The sequence below is a fragment of the Heterocephalus glaber genome, unplaced genomic scaffold (genome assembly GCF_053883595.1).
Source record: "Heterocephalus glaber isolate CG9 unplaced genomic scaffold, H.glaber_assembly_v1.0 deba00000676, whole genome shotgun sequence".
NCBI classification, from domain to species: Eukaryota; Metazoa; Chordata; class Mammalia; order Rodentia; family Bathyergidae; genus Heterocephalus; species Heterocephalus glaber.
Genome location: NW_028258156.1, coordinates 23,773,130 through 23,790,344, shown reverse-complemented (window position 1 = coordinate 23,790,344; position 17,215 = coordinate 23,773,130). Strand labels below are relative to the sequence as shown.

General features: G+C 45.6%; 1 protein-coding gene across 23 annotated transcripts in view; it reads right to left on the bottom strand.

Moving 5' to 3' along the window:
• Nucleotides 1-955: 955 nt before the first annotated feature.
• The window catches only part of Srpk2 (SRSF protein kinase 2), a 235,226-nt gene continuing 218,966 nt past the window's right edge, over nt 956-17,215 (bottom strand). For 10 of the 23 annotated variants that reach the window (XM_021253945.2, XM_004839697.4, XM_004839699.4 and 7 more), the window contains 6 exons: nt 16,136-16,236; nt 15,763-15,870; nt 11,768-11,837; nt 11,039-11,131; nt 10,570-10,662; nt 956-2,586 (listed from right to left, as the gene is read on the bottom strand). In XM_021253945.2, the coding sequence (XP_021109604.1) occupies nt 2,402-2,586; nt 10,570-10,662; nt 11,039-11,131; nt 11,768-11,837; nt 15,763-15,870; nt 16,136-16,236 (650 nt within the window). In that variant the 3' untranslated portion in view covers nt 956-2,401. The remainder of the gene's footprint in view (nt 2,587-10,569; nt 10,663-11,038; nt 11,132-11,767; nt 11,838-15,762; nt 15,871-16,135; nt 16,237-17,215) is intronic. The other 13 variants (XM_087206521.1, XM_021253943.2, XM_087206518.1 and 10 more) reach the window with 2 other exon arrangements.

Sequence of the window (17,215 nt, the reverse complement as noted above, 5' to 3'; positions counted from 1 at the left end):
TCTGCCGCCGGGCAGTTCTAGATCTGCTATCATCACATACATGACCCACTGCTTGTAATTTTCCATGAAGACTTAACATGGACCATAGAAAGGAAAAGAAAGGACATGCCACTAAAATCAGTGAACTGACTACTGTTTAGCGTAATCAGTGGTTCTCCTTTAGCCTGTATGCGTTCTGTATCAACAAGCCACCAAGAACAAGCTAAAAACCACATGGTTCCTAATACAAAAGTACATTTTTTTCTAGAACAACTGGTTCTACATTGTAAACTAGTTAGGCTATATTTTATCAGAGATGCTACTTAAAAATGAATAATCTAGTTTCTTTTCCAACAGCAACTAAAACTTAAGACAAACTTCAATCAAGCGTACTATCATTCTGATAAAAATCCTTCTAGACGGCGGGGGGGGGGTGAGATATAAATGTACTCTGTAGTTCTTGCGAGAATGTTTCCTGTGGAAACCATGGATACCATCCCTGGTCTATGACCAACTTCTGCCAAAGAAGTGACATGGAGACCTAAGAAGCCTCATTAGAAACACAGCATGCACATCTCATAAATGAATGGTACACTCCACCTCAGCAACATGTGAGACAATGCTACTTCTAAGAGGATTATGAGTCTTGTTCCCTCAGAGTGAATGTTGTTTAAAAAAAAAGTTTGAAATGCTCAAAAAAAATACAGTTAACACGATTTTTGATGAAGCCTGGATAAAAAAGGATCACTGAAATTCTAGATAATGAATCTAGAATTTAGCATCTTTCCTAAATCCATTCTGCCCTTAAAAAAATACATATATGATTTCCTTACAAGAAGCCTTAATTCACATTCCACAACTACGTTTGCCGCAATAGGGATGTTGGTATTCCCTTTACTTCTGGTAACACTACACGTACAGCAAATGCTCGTTGATTCTATCTCTTCAAATTTAGGGCAATGACCAAGGCAATGTCTGGGGGAAAAAAACCAAAGCACTTTAATTTTTCAGACAACTGCAAGCACCTCAAACAATAGATTATTGTTACAACACTTGTTAGCTTTTCACAATCTAGTTATTGCAAAGGCATATGGATAAATGTTAATGGACACAGTCAAGAAAAACGAGGCACCTTAATGACTGTAAAATTTAAAATAAAAAGACATTCAATCCACTGACTTCTAAAAGAGGCTAAATATACCTCTATATATTACATTCTAAAATTGTATTGCCTACTAATAATGGTTTGTGTCCTGGATTCTACAGTTAATTTTGAGGAAATGCATAAACAAAAACTGTGTGCAACCCACAGAGGAAAATCATTTTTCTCATTCATGGAAAGACGATGAGAAAGCTGGTAAAGTCCATGTGGCCACCATCGAGCCGCCTACGGAATGGATGTGATCGCTGTCACCTTGGGGCTGGAGGAGGGGTCTGCCCACCGCACTGCCCCTGCATATACCAACCTTGGGTTTAGACAAACATGATCATGCTTCTCCAAACATATATATATTGTCATTCCACACACCGAACACGTTTCTCTTGTCCAATTTAATCTATGCGTTTAACTTACAGTGCTTGGAGAAGGCAACGCCACATGGTCCCAGGCCATCACATTTTTTAAGGGAAATCACTTTTTTTCTTTAAAAGTACTCTTAAAAATATGCAAAAATACAAATGGGACTGCTAAATTATAATGCATGTCAGAACAAGCATGTCTTTTCTTCCTTTAAAGTGCCATACAGGGAATGATGTCTGGTGACCCAGAGCCACTTCATTTAAAATCCAATGTGAATGGACTCTGAGGGAATGAAAAGTCTGCACAAGTCCTTGGAGCAGTGAGTCTGCTACGTGCAACTTAGCTACAAAGCACTCAGGCCTTGGTAGCTTTTCTGAAACTTGAGTCCCCATCCCATATTTAATGGAAATTAACATTTACAAGGGTGCATTTACATACACTATAATACAGGAATGATGTCCCTTTGCTGGAAGATAAAATTGTACATTTCCTTGCTATTTCTTGGTTCTAACTCGATAATTTCTTAAGATTGTAAATTATATAGTACTCAGCTAAAATATTTCTTCATAAATAATTACAAATCCTGCCAAAACACAAAGGGGAAAGAATTTTTCATTCAAAATAAAAATGACATTTGAATGCCACACAAGAAACAATGCTTAGAGACATGTTGTTGTTTCCAGAAGAAAATGGTTAACTACTTAGCTGAAGACAAAAGACTACCCTTTCCCAGGATCACAGTACACAAAAAGCAAAATATCAAACAACAGTACCTCAAAGCAAAATAAAGGTCTGAGGATGAAGCCAGCTCACTTGTAATCCTGCTAAAGAATGAGAGTCACCGTTTAGGTCCAATGTACTGGAAAACACTTGCTAGCTCAGAACGGTGTATTTGTAGCTTTGCTAAGAATTCAACCATGGATGCCGAAGGCATTCGCCAGCGGAGGCTCGTTTTTCTGGAACCATTTCTAACATCGGGATGAGGAAATCTGTAAACTGTGCAGCATCTTCATGTGGCCAGCCATACTTTTCCACAAGTACATCAAAGAGGCTCCAGGGCTTCAGCTTGGTGATGTGCCGCAGTTCTCCTACCGGGGAAAAACACCAGTATCAAGGAAGTTCCAACTTCACACTTCCCATAGTTCGCCGAGCCAAGCTACCTACCTGCTCAGTTGACATCTTAGGGCAACCAGGAGGAAGGCCAGCGCGTTCCTCTTTACAATAATCACAGAAAGATCTGTGACCATGTCCTAGTTCAAGTAAGCCTGGTGGATTTAAAGGGTTAACTGTAGTTCGTACACATCAGTTCTAGGTTTCTTTAAGCAGAGTGTTCCAAGAAGGCCTAGAAAGTTTTCTTTCTGCAGTACTGGGGATTGAATCCAGGAGCTTCACACTGAGCTGTATCTCCAGCCCTTTTTTATTTTGAAACGGGGTCTCACTAAGTTACTAAGTTGCCCGGGCTGGGCTTGAACTTGCAATCCTCCTGCCTCAGCCTCCCAGACTGCTGGGATGACAGGCATGTGCCACTGTGCCCAGTTCCAGAATGTTCTCAATTCCCAAAAAAGCCAACTCCAACTTGGGCTCTTATGCAATGTCCAAGCTGGTTTAGAGAAAGCTGCAAGATGCACCATGTTACGCAAAGAGAAAGGAGTCTCTTCCTCTACAGCCCTGGAGAACCTCCATGATGGCACCGATGCACTTTTTATCTGTGCTGCCCAGTCTAGCAGTGAAATGTAGCTGGTGTGAGCTGGCTACTGCACTGGACAATCCCAGCCAGAAACTGTTCATGTCTGCACATCTGTTGTAAAATCTAAGATTCCAAGGACATTACTATATGACGCTTGAAGTTACCATACTCAAAGTACTCTAGCTGTAGCATAAACAGTGTTACTCAGGGACGGTTACAGGCGGCGCAGACTGACACAGCAGAGCAACTAACTAAGAAGCTAGAAAAGGGTCTGAGTGCTGCCCTGGCCTCTCAACAGGAAGACAAAGCTAAGTCAAACTGCCAGTAGGTTTGTACCCCGTTCTGAACAGCTCCTCTAGCCTGTCAGTCGGGAGAGCTCGAGGACACCCAGCCCTGTTCGAAAGGAATCCCTGCCAGGGGACAAACCCCAGCATCTCCTTTCTCCCTAGAATGTGCTCAAGACAATACAGCACGTTTGTAAAAGTATAAATGCTCAGAAATGGTAGAACAATGGTCGAAAAAACAAACTATGGTACATCTACTTGGTGAGTACTATTTACTGCCAAACAACATGGGGGAAATCAGGGTAAACTGTCAAGCAGCGCATGGAACAGTCTCAAAACTTTGTTCTGCAGATAATCACAAGCTTTTTAAATAACCAAAAAGATGGAAAGCAAGTGGAACAAGACACTAGCAATCCTAAGGTTCTTTCTCTCAATCTCCACATTTCCTATAAAGTGACTATTACAGTTTTGGGGTGACTTGCTGATCTCACCAGAGCAACAGTTAAAGCAAACTAAGAGAGCCTACATATGACTAAAAGCTAAAACAACCTCAGTGCAATTCAATAATCATTCATACTGTCTTGGAACAAATGAATACGGACACTGAGAAGCACAGTCTGCTCAGAACGGCAAAAGAACCCATGTTCGAGGGTGGTGATTTTTTTTTGTTTTTTTTGTTTTTGGTACCAGGGATCAAACTCGGGACCCTGTGCTTGCGAGGCAGGCGGCAGAACCACTGAGCTAAATCCCCAGCAGGTGGTAGTTTTTAACAAGTTCCTTTAACAGGCACCAGACTAAGTAAAGTCAGGCTGCGGCCACAGCTCAGTGGCATGGTGCTTACCTAGCATGCAAAAGGCCCTGGGTTCAATCCCCAGTACCAAAACAAAACCACCACCCCTTGAACAAAATGGGCCCATCCCATCAATGGAGCAGTATTTATTGCCAGTGATAAAATTCAAGCTTTCAAGAGAAATTCAAAACACAACAAACAAACAAGTGCAGTGATCCTCCTGTACCCACAATGATTGGTTCCAAGTACAATCCTCCAGCTCACAACACAAACCCAAGGACACTCAGCCCTTTATGTAAAATGGCGTGGTATATGTGTACAAACATTCCACATCACATATCCTCTTCTCCATATTAAATCATCTCTAGATTATACACAATACCTAATACAATGTAAATGCTAAGTAAATACTTGTTACATTGTATTGTTTAGCGGATAATGACAAGGAAGAATGTTTATACATGTTGAGTACAGATGCAATTTTTAAAAACTGTATTTCAGATCTGTGGTTCGCTGAATTTGTGGATGTGGAAGCCATGCATACTAAGGACTGTACAACCTTCCGTGAAGAGATAAACTTTCTCACTACAGACATCTTAACTGCGTAACAGAGAGAGGTGAAAATAACAGGCTATGAAAAACCATTCACATCTAAGTAGCCACATGTAAACTGATAATATGTGCAAAGAACAATCTAAAATATCTAACATATACTTTTTTGGTTAAGTAATCTTGTATTTTTAAAAAACCCCTATGTGCAAAGATGTAGCCTAAAATAGTAAAGCATGCAACATGCAGAATAGCTGTAGCATGCATACAGGCACGGAGGGCACACGAGCACTGTAGCATGAAGGCCACCGAGTGGCGTCTCAGAGAGCGAGCACACATGGATTCCTTGGATTCTGTGGGTATTCTCTAGTAAAAACAGATCCCATGAATACGTCTGAATTCTCATGCGCAATACACTAAGAAACCCTGGCCTGTAAACAGCTGCTGCGATTCCTACTTGCTCCTACTGTAAAATTAACTCCCTCCTCGTTACTCTGATAATTTTTTCTTTAGAAAATATACAAAGATTATGTCTCACTTAAACAAATTTGGAGATAATCAGACACTTAATTGTCATGGTGTTTACAAAAGAAGAAAGGACAGGACCGGACAGGACAGGGCTGGGTTTCAGCTTTTTTTCGGTGGTGCTGGGGACTAAAATCAGTGGAGAGCAGCGCTCCTGCTCCACCACCTTAGCGAACACTGCGCACTGTTTAACTTCTCCTGTGACTACAAGCTGCCAATCTCACATCCACCCTCTCACAGATATGCACATAAAAGCTCAGCTAGCAAGGCACACGGGTTTTCCCCAGCGTCCCTCTGGCCTGCAAACTTGCTGAGAAACATCTGAACCAAGGCAAGAAAAACTGCCAGGAAGGAGGCTAAGAGGGAAGGAATAAAGGCTTGAGACAGCAACCGTACTTGCCAGTCCCAGATGAGTACAGTGCTTTTAAAGTACCTCCATCATACTTCTACTGAACGTTTAGTGATTTGTGAAGGAAAATAGGTTATTTTGTCCATGAAGTTACGTTCCAGAATTAGACATAGCAGCATATGAGGTTTCATACTCATGTGAAAGGACTATAAGGGCAAATAGTGGGACTGTATTTCAATGAATATTGGTAAAAATAAAGTAAACCATGATATAAACTAAATTTCAGTACTATACAGGTAGAAAGGAAACCTACTAATAAATACTAGTACCAAGCCAAAGACAAATTTAAGAAATATGGATGAATTCCTATGCAGGTAGACAAAGTACAGGTAGGTAAATATCTGAACTCAAAATGTACACAAATCCTACCTCACATCACACACAAAAATTAACTCCAAATGGAACACAGGACTAAATTGGGAGGGGACAGAAAATGACAAGAGTAAATCGTCATGACCTTAAAGTAATGATTTCTTAGGTGAGATACCTAAAGCACAAATAAGAACAGGAAAAGTATATAAAGTGAAAACTGCACTTCAACTATCGAACGTGTGCATTCAAGAGAAATGAAAACATACGCCCATATAAAACCCTGCACATTAATACCAGATCAACATTACGCACAATAGCCCAAACGCAGACACAACCAACTGTGCCTCATCTGATAAACTGATAAACAAAATCCACACTACCTATGAAGAATGGAGCACTGACTCTTGCTATGGAGTACAAGAAAGAAGCTGGGCCGGGGATTTAGCTCAGTGGTTTTGCCGCCTACTGCGCAAGCGCAAGGACTCGAGTTCGATCCCCGGTACCAAAAAAAAAAAAAGAAGCCACATAAGAAAGCCAAAAGCTGTACTGTATGACTCCACTTGTCTGATGTATCTAACACAGACAAATCCACAAAAACAGAAGTAGCATCTGCTGTGGGTGAAGAGTCAAGAAAATGGAGAGTGACCATGAATGGGTACGAGGTTCTTTTTTTTTTGGTACCAGGGATTGAACTCGGGTCCTTGCGCTTGCGCAGCAGGCGACAAAACCACTGAGCTAAATCCCTGGCCCCGAGGTTCCTTTTTGATAATGAAAATGTTCTAAAATTAAATGATAGTAATAATTACTCAACTCTGTGGATATACTAAAAACTACTGAATTGTACACCTTTCAAAGGTAAGGTGTGCAAATTATATCTCAATGAAGTTATTATTTTAAAACGAGCACAACACAGACAACATCCAGAGTTGTATCAATGCTTGGAGTAAAAGTAAGCATTTCATCATCAGTAAATCAAAGGAGATGATGGGAACACACAGGAAGAGCTAAGCACCCCAATCCAAAATCGGTCATGCTTTGAGTGCCAACAGGACACCACAACTGGAAAATCCCACAGCTGACCTCATTCATACGGGAAGTTGCAGTCCAAATGCAGGCACGCTGAAATTACTGTCTAAAATGACCCTCAGAGGGACTGGGATGTCACTCAGTGGTAGAGCACGTGCTTGGCATGTGTGAGGCCCTGGGTTTGATCCCCAGTACCACAAACCAAATAATAGTAAAACCTTCAGCCTACATATATAAGGTTTGTATGAAACATATGAATTTCATGCTTAGACTTGGGTCCAATATTCAAGATATTGCATCATATACATGTGCAAAATATTCCAAAATGTGAGATTTGAAGCTCTTTTGGTTTCAAGCATTTTGGATAAGGGATAGTTAACTTGCATAATGGAAATTATCTGAACCTGCTATAGCCATGATTTCATTGCTTTTTGCATTATGTGTACTAAATGTTGAAATGATTAAAACACTCAAAGCAGTTCCATTTGCACGGCCTGTGGTTTGTTATTTCACAGAACGTCTTTGCTAGGCTTTGTGTCACTGGACTCTGCCTCCGGGGCCCAGCAGCTCTCCTGGGTAACCCAGGTGCAGGGCCCTCCATCATGTGTTCTCCACACAGGGCCAGCTGAGAGCACGGGATGCAGAGAGCAGTGCTGCTCAGACAGCAGGCTGTGCACTGGAACATGTGCTCACCCCACCCAGCTCACAAAGCTTCCCAAACCAAAGCCCACACACAGGCTCCTGTGCTTGAACTTAGTTAGCACCTATCTAACTGGACCTACTCTCTGCCAGGTACCAATGTACTTGGCCCCGGACATCAAGCAGTAAACTGGGCCAAGCCGCTGTTCTCAGACAGCTTATCTTCTAAGGAAGGTGTAATCACACAGAAGAAAGAACTCTGTCGTCCATCCATACACCCACCCATTCACTCAGCCACCCACCCTGGAATTGAACCCAGGCCCTTGGGCGTGCTAGAGACCAAGGCTTTTTAAAGCTCAGAATTAAGGTTTCAAGATGAAACTGTGGTGAAAGTAGTTTATCTGTGCACCACAACCACTCGGGCTCATTAACTAGCGTGAGGACACTTTGCTTAGCTATTTTTATTTCTACAGAGAGTCAACCTCACACTGAGAAGACTCAACCCTAGGCAACCCTTCCTGGGGGTGGGGGGGTTCCAAAGGCAACAAGGCCCTCAAGGACGCCCCACAGCTCACAGATTTTTCTGATGCCCACGCCTGGCATTTATGCAGCTGCAAAATGACTTGAGAATCTTTTAAAACGTGAAGGCAAGAAAATCAAGATGGGGTGGGGACAATGTCCAGCCTATATGGGTCACACACCCACAAAAGATGTCTGCTCCTTCAGATATCAGAAAATCTGCTGCCTTTTACATAACTCTGGGCATACATTTAAAACAGTCTGACACACGTGGCTCAAATATTAAAGATAATTAAACATGAAAGTATCTTTGTAAAATCTCCTAAATCTTCCTTCCCCGAGCTGAGGACCCCCTCCCTCCTCTACTGCAGAGCACAGCAGGCACCAGCACCCTGGCTCAGCAGGCACGGTTGCTTTCTGCAGGGGGCCCTTCTGACATCTGCGACTCATCTAAGAAGCCCTGCAGTCTGGCGCCCATACCGGTGTGCACAGCCACGCACATGCATCCCAAAGCATCTGATACTTTCTAAAAAGTGAACCAGGGCCGGGTATGTAGCTCAGTGGTGCCACCGCCTGCCTCAAAAGCGCAAGGTCCTGAGTTCGATCCCCAGTACCAAAACAAAAAACAAAAAACAAAAAACACTGAACCATATCCTTTGATACTTCCATTCTCAACAAAATATTTTTTACTAAATAATGGCTATTGATGGGCCAAAAGAATGCAGCCCGGTGAGGGGTGCTCTTGCCTGCAATGATTTTCCAACCATCACTGGGGGATGTGCCAAAACATATCTTTCAACAAGCCACTGCCCTCATCTTTGGGGACATGGGGAAATCTATTTTCATGACAAGTTCTTGTTGCTTATAATGTTATTGTTGTGACTTCTGTCAAGACCCCAAATTCCTTCTGATCACCACAGCCATTGTAAAAAAACGATTATCAGAAAAGAACTTAAATTGAACCCCCAGTCATTTTAGGGGATTTCTGGCCTCATCATTAATTCTCCCTTACATCAAAAGGAAGGAGGAAAAAACCAGTCTAATTACCACAGTAACCCCAAGTCAGAATGTCTTTAGTCTGTAACTAAGAAGGATGCAATGCAAAATGCACTTTAATTCCAAAGCTCCCCTTCAAACAACATCCAGGTCCTAAAGAACACCTGGTAAGGACCTTGGCTACACAACCTCAGGGGGCCTGGGGCAAGTGGATCTCTGGAAACCACCCATGGTCCGATCCCAGGTCAGCAAGCATCACTCCACTACCTGTCCTTTGAAGAGGGACTCTGCCCCAGAGGGTGAGGAGAGGTACTGCCCTGGCTGTGCAGCTGCTCGTTCTAGGCTGGCACCCAGAAGAGTGGCCCTGAGAGCTCACAGCTCTAGGCCAGGGCAAAGCACTACTAGTGCAGCTTGGAGAAGTGCTTTTCAGTAACTCATGTATAGCTGGTGCGGTGATGCTTGACTGTTGTAACCCCAGTGGCTTCAGAGGATGAGGAGGATCCTTGAACTTGAGGAAGTTCAAGGCCAACCTGGGCAACTTAACGAGACAGGGATGTGCTGGGATACAGGCATGCACCACACCTGGCTTCAAAATAAAATTTTAAAAGGATTGGGGACGTAGCTCAGTGGTAGAGTACTTGCCTATCATGAATGAAGCCCTGGGTTCAGGACCCTGTCTTTATTGCTTGTGTAAAGAGATGCCCTGAGGGCCAAACCTGCCTGCCTGGGTGCTGAAGGAGAAGAGGGCTAGGTCCACGGCTCTCTCTCTGGCCCCTTTCTCCCCACTGAAGATCATCAGGCACCACAAGAGACCAGGCTCCTAGCTGACCACTAGCCGACTGCTAACAGGCCGAGACCAAGGCAAGTCAGCCAGTCCTCCCAGGGGCAGGCCATCTCCGGCCGGAATGAGCAGAGTCATGATTTGCAAGTCAAGCTGAACTCCTAGGCCATAATGATGCAGAGCTTCTTGCCTAGTCTTGGAGGCTGCCTGTGTCCCACTACAGGGTCTGTGGCACAGAAAGTGGAGAGATTCCTCTAGCTGCTTACAAAAACTCACTTGAAGTCCTTTTCACAAGTATCTGAATACACAGATTGGTGCTTAGAGTAAGAGAGGTAAGAGGCAGAAGAAAAAATGACTTTAGGAAGGCTGTTGTCTTACAAATTCTTATTCCCACCAATACCAGATGATTCAGGATTATTTCTTGAGAACTTTCTTCGGAAGATTTCCTTAGTTGTACAACTCCAGATCTTTCTTCACTGCTCAAACATGAATCCACAATTTCTCCCTTTGGGAGAGGATTATGCTGAAAATTAGTGTTGCATAAATACCGTTACCTTTTCTGGTGAAAAACTCCTTGGAATATTTCCCCAACATAGCGTATTTTCGAGGAACTTTCCCCAGCAGTTCAATGATCAATGCTATGTGATCTGCATTGGGAAACATTGCCAGCAAAACAGAAACACACGACAGTTTAATCAGTACACTGCATGCAGGCACTACCACCGCCCGCGCAGACAGAAACAGCTCGACCCGAATGATCAAGAGCAAAGGCACAGGCTTGTCTCAGGTGGTCGGACTCAGGACTTGGCTGTTCCAGGCACCAAGCAGAGGCCAGTGCACAGGGCCACTGCAGTACAGGCCAAACTCGGGCCTTCTTGTCAACTTTTGGATCAGCACAGGAATTCTGCTGGGTTGCTTTTGGAATTTAGAAGAAATGCCTTTGAAACCATTAGTGCTGCAACCAGCAGCTACTATTCCGTTTCTGTCTGCATCGTGGCGCTTTTCAAAAAGAAGAGGTACTACCTCTGCGATTGAAGAATTCCCGAGAATATTTTCCAGATAGAGCAAAGTGCCTTGGGATACTGCCTAGCAGCTCTATGATGTGGGCTATGTGGTCTATGGAGGAGAGAAAAAAAGGATATGGGAATGGGAGGGGCAGAGGGAAGGATGGGATAAAAGAAGAGGGAAAAAGTAAAATTAGTAAAAACTCAGATATTGATTCAAATCAACAATGTCTGCAGCACATCCATGCAGAGGCTCATGGGACTGGCAGGCCTCAGGCACCATCTGGAGCATCAGTGGTGACTGACACCAGCTCACCCAGTCTCCCCAGCATTGCAAGCAAGTAAGCATGGAGATGGTCAGGGTTACAAAAGGAATTCAAGCCTGAATTCCCTGGTTTTCAACTCAGCTCCCAGAGAGGACAGCAAGCTGGGCAAGAGCTCAGTGGACAAAAGGCCCGTGGAGAGGCTCTGAGGCTCACTGTGCCTGTGCTCTCCACCTGCCAGCTCTGCACTGAGCCAGGCCAGGAGGAGAAGGGCGAAGGGCTCTCCCCAGCTGCCTGTGCCAAGTGGGCACTACCCATTTGCTGACACTGAGGGGCTTCAAACTCAAGGGAAAAGTGTGTGAATTTGGAAATTGAAAACCAAAACATGACTCTGGTTCAGTAATCAACATCATACTCTCTGGAAGTGGAAGTTCAGAAGGAGGAGCAACCCCAGCCTGAGGTACTCCATGGGCAGCAACACTCACCTTCATCCCTGGAATAGTCTTCCCCGGAATGTGGTTCAAACAAATAGTCTCCAGTTGCCAGCTCAAATGCCTAGGACACAAAGACAACACGCTGAGCTCCACAGACTGCCTAAGCCAGCACTCGCTCCCCTGGGGACCTACATTTTCTGAGGCTCTCAAGCAAACCAAAGCACCTCCTAAAACAGCTCAATCTCTTCTTTATTCTTTCTCCCAAAGAGTTCAAAGACGCTCCTGGATATTTTTACATCTCTTCTCATGGAAGATGTAAGCAGTGTGTGTTCTCTTTATGCCGCAGGAAGCAGAACCACAGCTCTGAGCACAGGCCAGGTGGCCACATGAGGTCAGTCCAGGAGCCTACCAGGCCCGTCTGCACCCAGGGCCTGCCCTCTCCAGCATGCAGAGCAGGCCTTGCGTGGCAGACAATGCTGCTTTCTCAGGGCAACAATCCTTGTGTATTAGTCATCAAGGATACTTTCAGAGTCTCCTCGCTTCACTCATTTCTGATTCAAGCAAAAGAAATCCTAGAACCAAAAGGACCCTCTTCCTCTCCCCAGGCACGACAGAGCAGAGCATCTGGCAGGTGCTCCTGAGGATGTGGAGGAGAACTGCTTCCCCAGGTACACCTGCATCCCCTCAGCCTGCCAAGTCTCAAGGCTCTGAGTTTAATGTGGTATCAGTACAGAGAGACAGCAAGTGCTATTGCCCTGCTGACCAAAACTATTGTGATTTTTTTGGTTGTGTTTTGTTTGTAGTACTGGGGATTGAACCCAGGGCTTTCATACTGAGCTACATTCCCAGTCCTCTCTTTTTTTTTTTATTTTCTGATTTTGAGACAGGATCCTGCTAAGTCACTAAGTTGCCCTGGCTGGGCTCAAACTTGCAATCCTCCTGCCTTGACCTCCCACGGTGTAGAATTACAGGTGTGTGCCATTATGCCCAGCTTCAAATACTATGTTTTCAAAATTAAAAAAGAACAGGTCAAATCCCATGTATTTCCAACAAGATGCTTAAAGAAGTCTATCAACATAATGATTTTTTTAAAAAGCAAGAGGGAAGATAAACTCCTAGATCCTTGGAACATGACTAGTTTTCTTAATATGACACAGGCAAAAGGGTCAACACGTATTACAATGAATATCTCGGGGCTGTGTATTTCACAAAATGCTTTCATGCTGGCAGCTACGAAAATATGAAGCATCACTGCCCTTAACAAGTTACTTCCAAATAAACATTATTATTATTTTTTTAATGCCTGGATTCATCCTTCTGGGCTCAGCCCAGTCCCTTCAGGGAGCTTTCCCCTGAAACAAAGTCTGTTCTCGGGTTCTTGGGAGGTCAGAGGCCTATTTCCTGAAATGCCTTCCTGTATCAAAGCACCTAGTTCTGAATAAATAGCGATGTGCCCTGTGGTGAAGTTTGGTGAAGCTTGTCTTTCAGGGTTGTGTGGCACTGACCGGACTCTCCAAGGAGTCCATACAAAGCTACCTACTGGGGGCTAGGAGTCATGAATGTGGAGGAACAACTTCTCAGCCCACGAAGACTCCAAGGTCACACGCTACTCAGCTATGTCTGGAAAGGCCCAGAGCCCACGAAAAAGGAAAACAGACCCAACAACTGCCTCATTCTATTGCGCTCCAGCTCCAGAGTGCAAATACCAGCCTTGATAACAGCAGGGGCACCAGCTGCCCCCCATCACCATGTGCAGTGACACCTCTCTGACTCGATGCTGTTCGTAATGCTTGGAAGGACAGTAGGCTTTACCACTGTTGTGGCTTGTGTTTAGATGTCCCCCCAAAGCCTCATGCAGATGAGGTGGGACTTTCTCAGAATTAGTTGAACCTGGCATGTGTGTTGCTGGGGTTAAGGGCTGTGATTAGTAAACCACTACACGTGAGTGAGTGGTTTGGCACCACCCTAATCCCAGTAGTTTGAGTAAGATAAAAGGGGCAAAAAGATCCTGTTAAATTCTCTTGTCCCCTTTGCTACCTTGTGTGGGCCATGTTGTTTCTCCTCGGCAAGGCCTGTTTGCCATCCCTGTCTTGGAACCAGCCGACTGTGGACTGAAACCTCTACAAACTGTGCGCCAAACAAACCCTTTCCCCTTTAACTTTTGGTGTCCAGGAATATTGTTTCAGCAACGAGAGAAAAGTAACTAACACAACCACCAAGAACAACCTAAGGCTTTGTTGAAGTTTTGTATTAAGAAGTCCAATTTCATGTAATGCAATGTGGAGAGAACTCCCAGCTGGAGCCTTCAAGGGCAAGGAATGAGGGCTTGCCCCCTTCTTAAAGCCACCTGGTCAGAAAGAAACCCGTAGGCAGCTGCTGTGGTGCCAGGGGAGGCCCCTGCACACAGAGGAAGGGGACAGAGCCTGCTTTTCCATGGGCTTCAGTAACGGACTCTCGGGTAAACACAACCACATAACAGCACTGGCAGATAAGGGGCTGGTGTGCGGGGACAAGACAGACAGCCTCGCCTCAGACTGTAGTGACAGCTCTACCACTATCCCTACACATCTGTGATTCTGTCCTATTTTTCTGGTTACATCACCAAATTTAATATCCAAAATTAGAAGCACAAGACTTCAGAGTTCAAAGAGTTTTCAGAGCCTAATTCAGGGCAGCCCTGATGTGCGGCCTTCTGTGCTGTGGGGGACAGTGCCGCTTGGGCCGCTGCCTCAAGAAGGGACACTCCCCTGCCGCTGGCCGGGTCTGGGTCTTCCACACAGCAGTCTCCAAGTTCAAAGTGCCCACCACACCTGCCTCTCCACGCCTCGAAAGGCAGGGAGCTGGCTTGTGAAACTCACTGAAAAGCTACATTTCTAATAATTTAAAATTATCTGGCATTATCTCCCAGAGCAGTAAGGGACTAAAGTGTTTCAGATCTACTTGGCCCTGTCTACTGCCTCAGATCATGCTACCTTGGAGACACAAAACATCTACTTTTTCTCATATTGTCTGACACTATCTGCTTGAAACAATGCTTTTACTTCACATTACGGAACAAAACAATACAGTGTACTCAAAAGAACTGTCAACCTCCCAACAACAGAAAACTCACATTCACTCTGTGTGGCTTCTGTCTGGGAGAAGGTGCCACAAGCTGCACATGGGAGCTGTTTCTTCAGGCACCAGAGGACAGGAAACCGCACAAATGTGACACTCCACACAATGCCACATGTGCACACCCCACCTTCTCTAGCACAGCAGCAACAGGAAAGCCTAATGAAGGCAAGGAAGGAGCCCAACGAGCCAGTGAACAGGGTGAGAGAGAAGGGATGAAGGACCATTCGTGTTTATTAATTCACAGGTGAGCAGCAAGGGACGAAGGTGCACTGGGGGAGTTTGGACACTGAACTCGGGATGCACAGGGGAAAGGAGCCGTGCTCTGCGGCCCCAGGAAAGCACCTCATGCTTTCTACAAGAAACTCAGTCTGAGTACGACGTGTCGGTGGCTGTCTCAGAAGTGACTGCAAGTCCCATGAGCAACCCGAATCCTCTCTAGGTTTTGCTTTACAAAGAGGGACTGCTCACTGGCCTATAGGAATCCCTTCCGGCCAGCAAGCAGAGAAGGAGGCCACATTTCTAGCCAACCCAGCAGAGCAGAGCGCTCACCTCCTGGCCTCGGACAACCCTCCTGAGAGTGGCAGTCTCCTTTCTGCCTTCTGGGCCCAGGTGAGAGGGAAGCCCCACACAAGCTGTCTGCGTTCAGGGATCAAGAGCAATTCTGTGAAGTCTGTGTGGCACAGTGAGTGACCCTCAGGGCGCTGGGCTGCACCCATCACTCACGAGGACCGGCCCAAACAGCATGATGGCAGGGCCCATGTGAGGAGCGTTCCTCTTGCCCTAAGACCCAAGAGACACAGACCTGGGTGGCTGAGCTTCACGTTTGGAAAGCTGAGCCCATGCCCCTCCATAGCCCTCCTCCCCACCAGGAGTGCAGAAGGGAAGAGCCGAGAGACAGAGAACATGGACGAGAGCCCCGCCGCCCTTACCATGCACGCTGTGCTCCAAATGTCTGCAGGTGTGCTGTAGCCTGCTCCTATCAGCACCTCTATGGATCTATACTGACGCGTCTGGATGTCCTCGGTGAAGTGTTTATGCTGGAAAGGAACACAGGCATTACCACAGAGGAATACAGGTATTAGGAAAGGGAAAATGTCTTCTCCCACAGAATCATGACCAACATGTTCTTTTGTTTTTTGTTTTGAGACAGTTTAGGGTGGCCTTGAACTCACTATGGTGCCAAGGCTGGCCTCAAACTTATGGCAATTCTCCTGCCTCAGCCTCCCTAGTGCTGGGATTACAGGTGTGTGCCATCAGGTGTAAGTCATGAACAGCATGTTTTAGAAAGAAAACTGTACTTACCACCCAACAAGCATTTCCCAGGTCAGCAATTTTTACTCTAATTTTATCTGCATTCCGAGGATCCAGGGGGTTCACCAACAAGTCGGCCGCCCGGGTCTTTGCTGGATGGGCAAACAGCAGGAGAGTTAGTGACTGAGTCGAGGGGTCCCCATGGCACACAATGTCTGCCAGGTACAGAACCTCCTTTTGTAGAAGCGCAAAAAGGACCTGGAATCATATGGACCCAGAATCTTGCTCAGCTGAACTCGACAAAATTCAATGTCTTCTGTCTCCAACTCTGGAAATGTTTCCACACGGAGAGTGACCTGGACTGCCCAGAGGACACTCCCCACCCCTCCTCCTCTCATCCTCCAGGTCAGCCCTGGGGGGGGGTCTCCGGTCCACATCTCGGGGTGCCCCTCATCTGATCAGAGCCCACTCCCTGACGGCATCACTGCCAAGGACAGGGAGGTGCACAGAATGCAGCCACCAGCTCAACTCCCCAGGCACAGCTCACCACTTGGTCCCCAAGCCCCTGAGCCTGAGGCGCCCAAGGCTCCTGAAGCATGGGCGGAACACAAGCACACCGAGTGTGGGACAACAGCTGATTAACACAAATTCAAGGTGGGGACTAATCTACTGTGGCTTAGTTTTGGCCAAGAAAGACTCCAGAGGTCTCCTTCGTTGGCCTGGGGCGTAAAGGCAACCTCTGAGATCACATGTGAACTTGTCACATACTCAGGTCACTCATCAATTTCAGGGTGGCCCCAAGGGAATCTCCACTGCAGGCAAAAGTCAGGGCCTCACGGTTCCCGAGCTACAACTTCCTAGGTAAGTCCAAACCATGGTTTGGTTATCAAGTGCAGTTGGCCAGTGGGGAGCTGACAAAGAAGGTGGTGAGGTCCAGAATGGAGGCCTGAGACCAGGTTAGCATCTTCACCACCAACCACAATCTGCCACATGAGCAGATTTCTGGTGAGGTTCAAATGTAACTGTGGCTTTGATTACAGAAGCAATTGTGAAATAGTACTTACAGATTAAGCAGAAAAGTTTGCTCAACACAGAACATCCATCCAGACAGCCACTTGTAGGGTCCCTCTG